The sequence below is a fragment of the Tiliqua scincoides genome, chromosome 3 (genome assembly GCF_035046505.1).
Source record: "Tiliqua scincoides isolate rTilSci1 chromosome 3, rTilSci1.hap2, whole genome shotgun sequence".
Lineage (NCBI taxonomy): Eukaryota > Metazoa > Chordata > Lepidosauria > Squamata > Scincidae > Tiliqua > Tiliqua scincoides.
In genome coordinates, this window is record NC_089823.1 from 144,168,947 (window position 1) to 144,184,317 (window position 15,371).

The 15,371-nt window shown below is 40.8% G+C and overlaps 1 protein-coding gene across 1 annotated transcript in view; it reads left to right on the forward strand.

Annotated features, from left to right (window-relative positions):
• WAPL (WAPL cohesin release factor) overlaps positions 1-9,692 on the forward strand; it is a 71,163-nt gene extending 61,471 nt beyond the window's left edge. The window contains exons 16-19 of the mRNA XM_066622110.1: positions 2,835-3,042; positions 5,653-5,741; positions 6,566-6,661; positions 7,273-9,692. Of these exons, the coding sequence (XP_066478207.1) occupies positions 2,835-3,042; positions 5,653-5,741; positions 6,566-6,661; positions 7,273-7,338 (459 nt within the window). The 3' untranslated portion in view covers positions 7,339-9,692. The remainder of the gene's footprint in view (positions 1-2,834; positions 3,043-5,652; positions 5,742-6,565; positions 6,662-7,272) is intronic.
• Positions 9,693-15,371: the final 5,679 nt, after the last annotated feature.

The following is a 15,371-nucleotide window of genomic DNA, read 5'->3' on the forward strand; positions in this document are numbered from 1 at the left end:
AGGACCGTTGACCACAGCCTTATATGAAGATGCCTTATACAGAGTCAGGCCATTTGTCTGTCTAGCTCAGTATTGTTTACACTCCCTGGAAATTGTTCTGGGTTTCAGACTGGGTCTTTTGGTCTGAATCTGGGACCTTCTGTATGCAGAATGTATACTTGACCACTGAGCTATAACCCTACCACAAAATAGAATAGCTACAGAGCAGGCTGGTCCAAGTGCTTGGAAAGTTACTCACGTTTCTCTCTCCCCCCCCCTCCCACACACATCTGGGGAACAGCTTGTACAAGCTGGTATCAATCCAAATGACTGAACTGAAAAAATGGCAGCAGCAATAGCAATCTCTCTGCCTGAGTCAGGGGTTCCCAAAGTGAGCATCACCATAGGGTGTCGTGGCACCGCTGGATGTCCCTGGTCGCCCCTCCTATCTGTTCTCCTGGGTGCTTCCATTTTGGATCTTGCAAAATCTTGTGAGATTTGGGCACCGCCATCTTGGATCCCATGACAGATCCAAGGTGGGGGTGGCAACCAGTTGGGCTGGGAAAAAGATGCCATGACCCCAGTAAGTTTGGAACCACTGACCTAAGTGGTGTGCTTCTGCAAATCATGAACATGAGGATTGTGTGTACAAGTCATTTATTTGCTTTCAGACCAAGTACAGGTGAACTCTTAGCTATTGCCACCATCCTTCCTTTAGGAGACTTCCTCAACAGATCGGGATTAGGGTGACAGCTTCAGCAGTTATTTCTTGCTTACTGTTGTAGCAAGCAAGATGTGATGTGAGACAGCAATGAATAGGGTTTCATATATCTTTCAAATCTTAGAAGCAGCTGCACGGGGGGATTTCAGTTGGGACTGTGGCAGAAAAAAGGGGTGTTCAACCTTTTTTTCCTTTATCATCTTCCTGATTTTTTATTGTCTCCCCCTCCCCCCAAAAAACATACAGTTTTCCACCTACACAGTTTTAATATGAACTGTTAGTTCAGAAGTTTAAAAGTTCCTGGCAGTTATGGTTGCAGGCTGGTCTTTTCAGCAACCATTTCCCCCTCCTCTCCTCCCCCACAATCGGAGTTGGGTGAGTTGAGCTTTAGAAAATTGAGGGCTAGCAGTGGAGGGCTGGCAGAGAGCATCCAGAATGGGGCTAGTCTTTCACAGCTGTCTGAGAATATTGAAAAAACTTCAGGATAGGGTGGGAGGAATAGCTTTGTCCATCTTTACTAGGAGTCAGTAGTAAGTGGCTCAGTGTAAATAGTGGAATGATTGATTAATTGAACTGGTTTATGTGATTTAAATTTCATTTTGAGACAGGAAAGTAAGTCCTATTTTGTTAATGGGGCTTACTCTCAGGAAAGTGTGGTTAGGATTGCAGCCTATATCTTATTGAACACAAAGGGCTTACTTCTAGGTAAAATCTTATTTTTGCTTTGCAAGCTAATATTTTTCTTTGGGTTATAAGATTTGAATCTTGGTCTGATAATCCATATTCTGGCTTCTGTGTAACTTGCAAAATAATTGATTGAAAGTTTGATTCATTGAAAGTTTGAATATATTAAAACTATGCCACTGTATCTAAAATGTGGTAGATCTTGTTTCAAAGATGCTTGTATTTTGCCAACATTAGAGTGGTGAGCAAATTCAGTGAGACATGAATTTCCTTGCAGAGAGAATTTCTCTGTATATTAATGAAAATGGATTGAAACATGGCAGTAAGGGAAATATAAAGTGTTTCAACTTTATGTTCAAAGGCTAGAAGAGAGTTGCTTTAAAAAGTATCATGAGATAAGTGATTAAGGATAGAGGTTACAGGAAAAAAGAGAAATGGACTATAAACAAATATGGTAGAAAAGTGACAGTGGACATCATTGATTTAGTCATCAAAAATCGCAAACTTCCCTGTAACTTCCCCTAAGGTGCCAGGGAAGAGTGCTTCCCTGGTCATAACCCACCAGCTAAGGAAGCATTCTTCCTGGTCCCTTAAGGGGCGGGGCAGGGAATGGCAGCAACACAATCCCCAGGATCACATTGCTGCTAGGAACAGAAGGGTTTTTTAACTTAGCTTAAGCAAGTGCTGGCCTCTGGGGAGTGCAAGCCTCTTAAAAGCTAAGAACTGCAATCGGAACCCACTTCCGGTTTGCGATCTCAAAGCTTGTGCTGGGTTGGTTTTAAAAGTTAAAGTTTTGGGTCATGCACCAGGGCAAGTGGTTGAATCCTTGCAAGTGATAACTGAAGTGGTCTTGTATGCAATCTCAGCTTGGCTAGCAAGATACCTCTGGCAAGTAATACATAATTGTGTTAGTCATTTTCTGATTCTCCTTGGCTTCTGTTTCTGAACATAAAGATCCAATTATCTAATTATAAAGCATAATAGATACGAATAGTAGCAGATGAATATACAGAGGATATGTCTCAAACCTAATGGTAAATACTTGACCTACCTAATGAACTTTCGCCTTATGCTGAGCTTGCATGGCATTTGTTGCCCACTTGAGCAGCACATACAACTTTAATTGGAAATTGGGATATTAATCTGCTGCCAAATCTGTACCAATATGTCTGTACAAATATAGAGCTTGTCATGCTCTACATCTGCTAGTTCTGGGAGCATTGGGTGGGGAGAGGAATTGAATACATTTTCTGCATTGGAGCTGAATTTGTTATGAGGTACACTTAAATCTATTAACCTAATGAAATCCTTGGATTCTTATGAAGGTGGGTGGTTTGAGATAGAAGCCAAGAAAAGTGCATGTTGCTGAGATGAGATGTTCCTAGTGCCAGTTAAGTTGTATATAGCATTTAGGGTCATGATTCACTATTGGTGGAATTTCTCCCCACAGTTGTTCCTTGAGCGTGAACGAGCAGCACAGTTAGCAGAAAGCCAGACAGATGAATTGATTAAAGAAGCTCCTACTGCACAGCATGACAAGAGTGGGGAGTGGCAGGAGACAAGTGGAGAGATCCAGTGGGTCTCTACAGAAAAGCCAGACAATGGAGAAGAGAAAGATAAGAAGGAAGAAGATGACGAAGAACTTGATCTTAATAAAGGTAGGTGTGGTTTGCTGGGAGTTGATTTGGGGGGCAGAGAAAAAAGAAATGCTGAAATAGACAATGAGTTCCTGTTCTAGAACCATCTTTTTCACTTCCTTTAATAGTTTGGGCTCAGATTTTTGAGGTATAGACTCTGCCTTCAAGTGCATTTGTATTACCAAAGGATCAAAGTACTTGCATTTTTGTTCTTCACTTCATGGCGGTTTCCTATCCTGAAACCTGTTTTGTTTTATGTAGTGTAGAAAATAGTACTCTTGAAATCTTCTCATTTTGTATAAAGTTAAGTGTAATCTTTTCCGTTTGCTTTTATTGCTAATTCTCTTTGGCTTCTGTCTTCTTTCTCCTGTCTCAGATCTTTTCAGTCTTTACTTTCACATTTTTCAGCTATTCATATTTATTTTCTAGCCATCCTCCACCCTTCATTTTCTCTGATTCCTTTTTTCTGCCCCTTTGCTTTACTGTCCTGCATCTGTGGAGATTTGGCATGCCTGTTAACTTGACCCTGTGTTTATTGAGGGCAGAATAGGATCTTAGAATGAGCATTACTGGTGTTCCACAAAATTAGAGCAGGAGACAAGTGAATTAGAAATACTGAAGTTCATGCAAGTAAAATTTGTGTGTATATTTATAAGTCTTTGGGGAAAGATATTGTGTCTTTGTGATCTCTGTGGAGACGCACATAATATAGTTCTATGTATGAGCAGGGCCAGCTTCTAGAGATTTGTCAAGCATTCTATCTCTTGTTTCTCAAGAGAACAGCCAGTTTCTCAGTTCCAAGAAGTAGTGTGGTAAATTTTGAACTGCAAGAGCTTGTCGCAGCACCAATCATAGCTCCCTTATAGTCACACTCCACTAAGACTGTGCAACAATAACAACTTGAACTTGGAACTTGCTATACTTCATTTAAAGATCTAACTCATTTTATCCCAGACTCTTGGAGTGGGTTCCAGTAGCTTAAAGCAAATGTATTAAAAACTGAAAAATATCCCAGGTAAATATCAGAGGTATATTAGAGTGCTAGCCTATGCAAAGGCACACCATGCTGCCAGTGGAGGGCTCACATCCCCTTTGCCCTATTCATAAATGACCTTCCCCCAAATTCCTGTGGCACACCTGTGGACCATTCGCAGCACACCAATGTGCCATGGCACAGTGGTTGAAAGTGGCTGGTCTAGCCCTTCTTATATCTCTGGGCTTGACCATTAACCACAGTAGTCTCTACAGTATATTCAACTTATTAGGACCCTGTGACATTCTACTCACTATTGTGCCATGTTCCTGGTATCAAGGGCCAAGTCATCACATTTCTCATCATGAGCTTTCCAAATTTCTATATACAGGCTGTTCAATATTTTTACTTATTTTTGGGCATTTCCAATCCCTCAGAAATGTCTGTGCTGGTTTAGCAGTCTAAAAGATGCTGAGGCATTGTTCTTCTTTTGAAAATGGTGTTTCCAGACAACTGGATGTGGATTTGATCCTTCTTTATGTACTAGCTAGGCTTTCTACAGAGATTGGCATGTGTTTGCTGATTGGGCAGCCAGACTTGCTTGTTGAGGTAAAGCAGGGGTGCCCAAACCCCGGCCTGGGGGCCACTTGTGGCCCTTGGGGGCTCCCAATCCGGCCCTCGGAGAGCCCCCAGTCTCCAGTGAGCTTCTGGCCCTCTGGAGACTTGCTGGAGCCCGTGCTGGCCCAACGCAACTGCTCTCAGCATGAGGATGACTGTTTGACCTCTCACCTGAGCTGTGGGACGAGGGCTCCCTCCACTACTTTTCACATCTGTGATGCAGCAGTGGCAGCAAAGGAAAGGCTGGCCTTGCTGTGTGCAAGGCCTTTTATAGGCCTCAAGCTACTGCAAGACCTTCATTCATTCATATAAGTTCCATCTCTAATAAATTCATTTATGTAAATTTATACAAATTTTAAATGTAAATTAATTCTTTTTTTTCCCCCCGGCCCCCGACACAGTGTCAGAGAGATAATGTGGCCCTCATGCCAAAATGTTTGGACACCCCTGAGGTAAAGGGTGAGATGGAGAGGCCAATAGTTCCCTCTCATCTAGTCACAAGACATCTAGATTTTTTTAAGTTCAAGCAAAGGGTTGTTTTGCCAAGTCTTCTGTTGGAACCAGCTGCTAGTTCATGGAAGGCAACCCCGCTTACTCTTCAGTAAGTGGAAGGACTGGGTTTCCTAGGGTGCCTTAAGGAGATAACAATAGGAACTGTATTTCTAGCTAGACTGTCCCCTCTGTAGGTCTGGCTTCATGTCTAGGAATGTTTTTCAAATGCTACAGTTTGACTTGGGGTGGAGTGGGGGTATTCTCAAAGGAACTAAGGAATTGGTACTCTTCCCATTCTTGAGGCAGAGAATGTGTGCAGAGTCTCCCTACTGAAGGGTAGGAGCAGAGGGCTCTAGGAGCTTCCAAGGTCAGCCCTTTGCATGTGTAGTACTCCACTATGTGCATCTGCACAGATGATCATTCAGAGAACTATATTTACAGGTAAGCTATCTGTCCTTGCTCAGGTTTTGCAATATACCAAGAAGTAACATTAGAAGTCAATGTTGTAAAGTGTGTATACTGATGTAAAACATTGTGTTTTGTTTCAGCCCTTCAGCATGCTGGGAAGCACATGGAAGATTGCATTGTGGCCTCATACACAGCATTGCTACTGGGCTGCCTCTGCCAGGAGAGTCCAGTAAGAAAGCTATAACTACTAAGTGATCTAAAATGGACTTAGTTGAAGTAATCAAGTGGGTGCTTAGTGTATAGCAATGTTCAGGAAACATTCCTTGCTCAGGTGCTGGCTCTTTGCCTCATAGCACTAAAACTGCTCTACCAGTGCACTTTGAGATAATTTCCATGTGGAGTGTGAGTTAGGATAATTATTCCGGCTGTTAGCCCGGCTCTGGGGTTGTAACACTATCAATTAAAATTCAAAACTGTGCTTACCATTATATTTACTAATAGAAATTCCATCTTACTGATATAGATGAGTTTTGGAATCTGAAATGTGCATAACTTGCATTCTAAATGAGTGTGTCTAGGACATGCTTGGATATATCCATAGGGGAAGATGACAAAAGTGCAGTTAGCAGGTTTTGAAAGAGGTTTCTTCAGAGAATGGAAATAACCCATGCCTTTGTTGACAGATTTTCTATGTATTTCCCATTCACTTCTCTAAATTTTGCTCTTTCTGGCTTAATTATTAGCCACAACATTTTTTTCCCCAGAGATTAGATCCTATGCAACTGAAGAGTATTTCAGGGTTTGCTTCCAACCCTAGTAAAATGCTGAGAATTATGGCTTGAAAGTTAGGGGGGAAAATTTGTTGCGACTGGTGGCTAGTAGGCTATATGTACTTTTTGACCATCTCACCTGTACTGGGAGATGTATCCTGTTCAACATACTTCTTATATTCAATAAATGTGTGAGCTGTCTTTTTTTCCTATAGTATCATGTGTACAGAATTGTGTATGTTCTAATTTTGAACACTTCCTGATTCAGAACTTACTTTCTTAGATCAATGTGACTACTGTGAGGACCTACTTACCAGAAGGGGACTTCTCAATCATGACAGAAATGCTCAAAAAGTTTCTCAGTTTCATGAACCTTACTGTAAGTAGTATGTAAATGATTGCAATTATTCTTCTAACTAGCTTCACCTTGAGATTACTTTGATAGTAGTATACCTGTCATGGATTACTGATAGGCCCTGGGATGTCAGCTCCCCAAGATGAGATGTCAGCTCTCATCTTCTGCTCCATTTCATGCAAACAGCCGCAAGCAGAAGAGCTTTGTAAAGCTTTTCTAAAGCTTTGTAAACTGCCTTGAGCCCTTGCTTCAGCATGGCAACGGTGGGATATAAAATTTCTAAATAAAAATAAATGAGACTAGTCTGCTGCCCAAAACCCACTGCCAACTGTGTCTTGTAGCATGTGTAAAGCAGCCAACCCCCATCTGCCACTTACAACAAACAGTGCTGCCAATGTAGATTGTAGGCATGCCTGATCTGAGGCAGTAGTAAGAGTTACCGCTATCTCCCTGATGTTATATAGATGGCTTTTTATAAAATTGTTTCTGTTTCCTTGTAGAAAGGCAAGACACGGATTGTTACTCAAATACAGAAAGTGCTTTTTTACTCGTGTCTTAATGTGTAACTGTGACTAGTAGTCAGTCTTAGTCTCAGACATCAAGTAACATCTCTTTTTTTCTCCCCCCTTCCCAAGTGTGCTGTTGGAACAACAGGCCAGAAATCTATCTCTAGAGTGATTGATTACTTGGAACACTGCTGATGCACAACAGGCACTCAAATGCTGGAGCTCTACTCTCAGACAAAGGAAGAAGTCATGGAAGAAGTCCTTGAGGATGCACCAAGAGCATTCACCAGTCTCACTTGTGTTTGGATTTTTAAGGCTACCCAGTCTGCTCAGCATTTCCGAAAGACAGTTACCACATCAATCTGCAACTATCAAAAATGAGGGGAAAAACATCTGGGGAAAGAAAATCAAGAATTCATGATGTTTATAATGATGCAGTGCAGTATTTAAATATATTTGGCAGGGTTTACTCTCCCTCTTATTTTTCTGGCTTTGTTTGTGACAACTTTAAAGGGGAAAAACTTGCTGCTGGTAGTGCAACTGCTGTTTACTGTTGAGCCACTGTTTTCATGCCAGCCAGGTGCAAAGGCAGCTTTAGCTACTGAGGTATCAAAACTTCTAATAAAGGATGCTCTGGGCAGCAGCATTGCTCGTATTTGAGTTTAATTTGCTCTTGCTTTTTAAAGAGATTATTCCAAAATCATAAAATAAGAAAATTTTTAAATACTTTTTTGTGATTTTAACTACTGTCTATATTTAAAATGTGTTGGAATCCAAAGAGGTTAAGGCTTGGATAGTTTATTTTTTATACTGTTTTGATTGAAAATTGGGTTGTTGGAAACTACTTCTCAGTTTTTAAAATTGTTGTGGCCTACGTACTGTAAACTGATCGACCATAACACTTCGTAACTCTTAAGAGGCATGCAGGAAGATAATCCCCTCCCAGCTGGTGGTTGTGTCTATATTTTTAAAATACAGTGACTGTAAAACATGCCCTGTTTAAAAAGACAGTGTGAAACTATGCTCAATGCCAGGGTAGTTTACACTTCTTAATAAGCAAAAGCTTTTAAATGCTGTCTTGATTTGTTACAAGAAAGAAACATTCATTAATAAGATGAAATAAAACACCAATGGGGATTAATGTTTCCAGATGACATAATCTTTCTGTTTGTTTAGTATTGCGCAGGTAAATGCATACAATACAAAGCCTTAAATAGCTGAATATAGCGAATATTTTGTTCAGTGTAGGGTCTAGTTCACAGCAAAGGATTGTGTTGAGACAAGTGGAACAAAAATCCCTGCAAAATACCATTTTCTCTTTCTTTTTAGAGGTTTTGAGCATTTAGTGACTTCTCTTGCACTCATTGTTCTGACTAACAGAATTGTTCATGACTTTTATTAAGCTGGTCTTGAGTATTCACAAAGCTTCTTGGGACATTTGCATCACAGATACTTTTCACATTACCTGTGAAACATTGCATCATGTTTCTTCATTGAATTTGTAAAACTTGAAGCCATAAAACCATTAGTTCTGTGTATAATGAGGGGTGGGAGAAATAACAGAAAATCTAACCTGCTTTTTAGATCTTGTGTTATCTCCATGTATAAAGTTACAGACTTGTGCTTTTGTATCAGTGCCAGCTGTAAATTTTTTTACATACAGTGGCTGCCTTCTATGTCTTCCTATTTTTGATAATGCAGATTGTTGGGAATTCTGTAAGGAAGTTATGGATTAGAAGCAAAATTATATTGATCCTGCTTTTTGTTTTTGCTTTTCTTTTTGTTTTGGTCATGTCTTTTAAAATAAAAATAATAGTGTACCAGTGTAACTTAGAAAAGATGCTGAGGCTATATTTGCCCTTGGATGGAAGACCTTCCATATGAGAGGAAGAGCAACTTCGTAAAGCTGTATTTGTAAATTATTTCTGAGATACAAGATTATTGAATATATTTTTGCCACTTAGTCTTAACATTTAGAGCAATGGCTTTCTTTTTTTAGTTGGATTTTCATTTAGATTTAAGTTAGGCTTTTTGTGTGCGCAATGGCAAGGGATGATTTAAAAATAGATGCAATGATGGGGGAATCAGGAACCACATTTCTCTGTTACACTGGTAATGACCTGGTTGGGAATTGATTAACCTCTTGTGTTGAGCCTGTTTTAAATTAGCAAGCACTGAAACATGCAGCCTTCTTTTGTTTTTTGAAAGGGTCACGGAGAAGTCATCTTGCAAGCTGCAATGTATTTCCTTGTTAAACCCTCATCTAACTCTGCATTAAGGGGTACTTGAGGCCAACCTTCAAATTTAAAGTTTTAAAGTAACTTTTTTCCACTGTAAATATCTGTAAATAAGTGCAATTGGAAACTAGAACAGTAGAGTACTTTTCTGAATCCAATCCTATTTTTATTTTATACAGTATTTCTCAGCTGTGATCTTTGGAGCAAAAGCCAACGGCAGGAATAATAGTTTGTACCAGTTTCATGAAGTATGTCTCTTGGTTTTTGTAAATAATTTTAACTCGAATAAAAATTGCTACTTTCAATACATAACCTGCGTTGATGCATAACATAATGTTACAGCACCTTCAGAGAGCAGAACAGTATGGTTGCAATCCTGAAATTATTTCAGTAGTTGCATAGCAAAATGGCCACCATTCTGTGCAATAGCGATGTCTGTTGAATTACGTTGGTAGTATGCTCTAAGGATTGGATCACAAGTCGGTCTCTGTAAGAATGCCACTGAGTGTGGCTTAGCTGTACAAGTGATCCATACTTGGCCCAGCCCTTACTGTTGTGTTTCAACATTGCCCACTGTATTTCTGGTGGCTACTAGAGGGTTATTGTGATGGTTGAAATCCATGCAGTATATGCTGCTTGATCTCATTTGTACCATAAGCTCAATCAGAACTATGGTTGCAACTGGCCAGAAAAATCTAACTCATTTCTGCCCAGCCCACAGGTGTACACATTTGATCACTGTTGCATATATACAGCCTTGGGCAGAAATGGCTTGAATTTATATGCTACCTTTTGACCATTCAGCCTCCCAAGGTGGTTTACAATCATTCTCTTCAAATGAAGTTGCTTAACATGATCACCTGCTGACTACTGCTAAGGATTAAATATTGACACACTTTGCACACTGCTTTTATTTCACCAGGACCAGTACAAATAACAGTCTACCTCTTTCAGCCCAGTTGGATCTGTCAGGTAGCTAACAGGGGCCTTTCCTCTGTGAGAACTAGGTTCATATAACAGTGATTCATTGCGGACAACTTGAATGATAAGTCAACCAGCTCTTTTGGAAGACATCCCTGAAGCTGCTTTATGTATAACCATTTCTTTATGGCTATAAATCTTGCTGTCACTGACAATTTGAGATGCTTGAGACATTGAGACAATGTTTTCTGTTTATAAACCCATACTCTGTTTCATGGAATATTGACAGCCATGCCAGTTCCCTGAACCTTCATTTGTTAATGACATCCAAAGTTCTTGGTAAGTAAGAATTAAGAGGCTTACTAATGAAAACACATAGCATTTCTTTCACATACTAATGCAGAACTCACATTAGCAAAGTGAGGCTTTTGAAAAATTTAGTGAGTTGGTGTTATTTCTAATATAAATGTCTTGATCAGTGACCCCATGAAGTTAGGGGCCATTGTTTCAGAACAATCTCTTTGCATTTTTATTGCTTTAAAATCAATTTGAAGATTTGTAAATTTACTTCATTTAAAGGTTTTTTCTTGGATCCCAACACAGCAAAATCAAGTTCACGCTATCTACAGGGAGAGCATCCTTTTCTTCCATGCCCCCCATATATTACAACTCTGCTAAAATAGTTTACAGGTGCCATTGAAAATTTAAAAGGTGGGCATTTTATGCCCTTGTATATGTAAATATACGCAACCCTTAAATTACTGCTGGACAATTTAAACCAGTCAGAAATCCGTTAAACTTTGATTGAATTGCTTTTCTCACAGGTTTGATTCACTGCAGACACCCGCCCATAAGTTGATCTCACAGATAAGTCGAGGGCAGGCTTTGAGCCAAGAATCATGGAATTTTCTATGACCCTCAGATAGGTCACGTAGGGGGGGTGTCTTGTCTGATTTTACCTGAGGCCAGATCCTGAAAAATTACCTACTAGTAATTATTACCTAAGAACTGGCAGTCTCAAATTTATTTAAACATAGAGTAAAAGATACATTTTTATTCATTAACTTTTAAATTCTGGTCTTCACCAGCTTTTTGTAAACACTATCAGAGTAAGTGCACTGTAAACAACATACCTGTAGAACAGTGGTTCCAAAACTAGGGTACATGTTCCCCCTGAACACTTGACAGGACCTTTAGGATGCCTTGCAGGGCCAGCAAGGCAGGAAGGGAGGTAGCTAGCTGGCTGTGAAAGCCAGAGCCAATAGTTAATTTTTGGTGATCAATTCATGTATGAATCAGTGATTGAAAACCAGCAGAGTAAAAAAACTGAAACATAATCTGGAAAGTGATCAATCACCAAGAATTTCTCAGGACACTTCTGGTGCAAAACAGTGCAAAGGCATAGTCTTCAGTTCTTCAGACAAAGAAAATACTGTGATGAATACATGAAGTATGGGTTTTCATATGGAGAAGACGAGGGCTTATATTAATAATTACAAACACATAACTGGGAGTGTGCAATTCCATTCACAGCAGAGAGACGAGCAACAAGGGATGAGTGTGACCAGCTGCACATAGTTGCAACCTTATTTACTCAAAAGTAGACCCATTGCTTCCCAGGGGTGTTATTCTTAAGTAATGGTTCACTGAATTGTAGCTTCTGAGACATTTGATGGAAGTTTATCCACTTTCAGGGAAGGTGCATCCTGTAGCAGGAACAAGCCCACCCTAATCTGCTCTGAGGGCTGTGTCTTGACCATGTTCCTCTTGATTTACATCAGCATCAAAAATGTCAGGGGGGATCTCATCCTTAAAAGAAGTGGAATGATTCTGGGGAGTCAGTTCTGATCTCTGTCTTGGGGGGGATGTGCAAATGAAAACTGTCGACTGCTCCAATCAGTTTCCTGGTCAGTTTCTTGATTGTGTGGCTTGTAAATAGTGGGGAAGACAAAGAGGGACAGTGCAGAAAGGAGAAGTGAAAAGAAGGGAGGCGCAGCGGGTGAGAAGGGCGAGAAAGCAGCAGAGTGACAGTGGGCGGTGGGAAGAGGAAGGGAAGAGAAAGAAGTTGGGGCTGAAGAGCAGGCAGAAGTGGGCAGTGCAGGAGTACAAGAGGGAGGATGGCTATTTGGGGGGGCTCCCCTACTCCCCCATGCTCCAATGCTCTTGGAAGAAGCAGAGTTGCAGACTCTGCATGAAGAAGCAATTCTCCTGTCTCCCCATCTTCAGGCTACAGTCCTATGCTCCCTTTCCTGGGAGTAAGCCCCATTGACTCTAATACGACTTCTGAATAGACATGCATAGGCTTGTGTTCTAGGGCTCCCATCCTATCCACACTTTCCTGGAAGTAAGCCCCATTGACGATAATGGAACTTCTGAGTAGAGAGGCCTGGGATCACACTCCTGGGAGCAGGCTCCTGCTCCTTCACTCCCCTTTCCTGTCCTTGCAAAGACTAGCAGGGGCAGGAGGAGGAAGTGGCAGCTGAGGAGACCAGTGGTTGGCGAGCCTGAGGGAGTGGGGCTGCACTGACAGCCAATGGAAAGACTACAGTGCCAGGAGCAGCAAGGAGGAAGAAGTGGAAGGTGAGTGGAGCAGCTCCGTAACCCCTTCCCCAGCGGCGCCACTGCTGCCCCACAGTGTGCCTGAAACAGTCCTGAACCCCGAGTGACCTCAGAGATAAGGCGAGAAGTTGATTCACTCGTGATCTGGCAATCTGGGCAGGAGGTCTGGTCTAGAGGGTTGAGCCTCCGCTTGCCTGAAGATAACATCCGAAGGTCGCCAGTTCGAGGCCACCGGCACCGTGAATGGCGAGACCTTGAAGCAGCTGACAAGCCCAGCCGAGTTATTCCATCTGCTCTTGGAGAGATGAAGGAGCTGCTTGTCAGCCTGTGTGGGAGGAATCCGGAGGTCAGAAAGTGATAACAGACCATAAAAGATCCATCTGAAATGTTGTGGTTCTTGAAAGATAGAACCTTTCTTCAATTGTAAAAATCCCTACGGGGATTTAGAACAGCCTGCCCATGTAAACCGCCTTGAATCAAAGTCTGAGGAGAAATCTGACGACCAAGAAAGGCCGTATATAAATGCCTGTATTATTATCTGCTAGAACAAATTTCTCACCCTATAGGTGAGTATCTACAGTAAGTTTAAAATTTTGTTATGGAGGCTATAAGAACTGTAGTAGGTTTGGTATTTTCACCACAGTAGTATGCTAATACCCACAATGGCTGATCAAACTAGATGTGTTCATGCCAACATTACCAGTATTTTAGTTCTGAAACCAGGGTGGTGAGGTTTCCACTTCAACAGTGGAAGGTCAGAAAACAGCCAAAATTTAGCTAAGTAAATTTTCCCAAATGAATTGCTTGGTAGACCCTCCTGTTGAACTATCTGTTGCATTCAAATATGTCTGAGTTGTTTGTAATGTTGATAGCATCTACCAGACTTGGGTTAGAATGATGCTTATCCCAGACGAGGTTTTTGGGCATATTTTGAATATCTTTGGGGTTGTGATATGCCTGCCAATGATACCTTCATTGAGGTGGTCATAATATGACAGCCTGCCAGCCTTGAATATATCTGATGAAAATCTGATGTGAGAGGCAGTATATAGATACTGTAATAGAATAGTTTGGAAATGGTCCTTAGCTGTAGAGTGCAGTTGCTCATCCCCACACCGTCTTCACCTGCCAGAGTAATCTGGGGAATGTCTTTGTACATTGCAGCTAAAGTCAGCTGAGCAAAATGGAAGGCCTGGATAAGGAGAGATTTCTCTCCACAATTGCCACTTGCACTGACTTTGCATGCCAGGGGCTGGGATATAAAGGTGGCTCTGCTAAGCCCTGTGTATGCTGGTACTGGGAGAACAATCGCACTTATTGCATTTTACAAAGCGCTTGATAGCAGGTTCAAAGCTTTCATATACTTTCTTGGTAACTCTTACCCATCCTGTAAAATAGGCCACTGAGGCTACGACAGTGGCTTTTCTAAGGCTGCCTAATGAGAGGATGACAGAAGCATGGTCTCAGCTAGTAAAAACTTGGCTCATGGCTTTTACATAGCTGGTATAGTATAATGGCTATCAAAATATACAGAAATAGCAGTTGTTCTCTTGTGAGGTGAACATTTTGACTATAAGTTCTCTCACAGAGGCTACACTTGGACTCCATGAGACTTTCACAGACTCGACTTCCTCCTCTCCAATACATAGTGATTATTTCGGAAAATATGCTGACAGCACAGTGTTCAGAAGGCAAGTATAAGTACTTCCAGCAAATCCACTTAACTGGAACATTGTCTGGGAAGTGCCACCTTCAGCACTTACGAAGGGCCTTTTATTTTAATAAGGAACAAAAGAGAATAGCTTCTCTAATTCATCTCTGATTTTCTTTGAAATCATTCACTCCTGCTACCTCAAATTTCTAGAAGGCTAAGAATCAATGTGGTAACAGCTTAATATTTTGGAAAGACATCACTGAGAGACTAAACCATTCAGGGGTAATCTTTAAATTGCATTAAATCCATTGGGCAGAGACAAGTGTACTTTGCTTTCTCCCATATAGTAACCTAATCTGGATGTGACTAGGTCATGAATGACTGAGGCCAGATCCAATCTTCAGGAAAGAAATTTCCTAAATTAATACAAGTTTAATTGTGAATACATTCTCATGCTAAGATGCATTCTTGTACCAAAAGCAAGTACAGTGTGGAGGGGGCAATAGTACACATGTAGAGCACATGTTATGTTTGCTGAAAGTCCTGTGTTCATTCTCTAGTGTTGTTGAATAAAGTGCTGGAAGAGCGCCTTACTTGAGGTTCTGGAGAGTTTTGCAAACTGGAATTGATGGGCTGATCTTACTAGGCATAAGGTATATATTTCCATCTTTAAAAAAAAATTTCAGACACTTGTATCCAGTCTTATGAAAAAAAATAATAAAGGAAACTAATTATAGATCACAAACAATAATACAAGTTACAGTATTTTAAGCAACCTAAATTACTCTATGAAAATGTAGATCAGTCACAAACTGCATGTTTTAAAACAGTAAGATATTGTGGCATACCCCCACTTC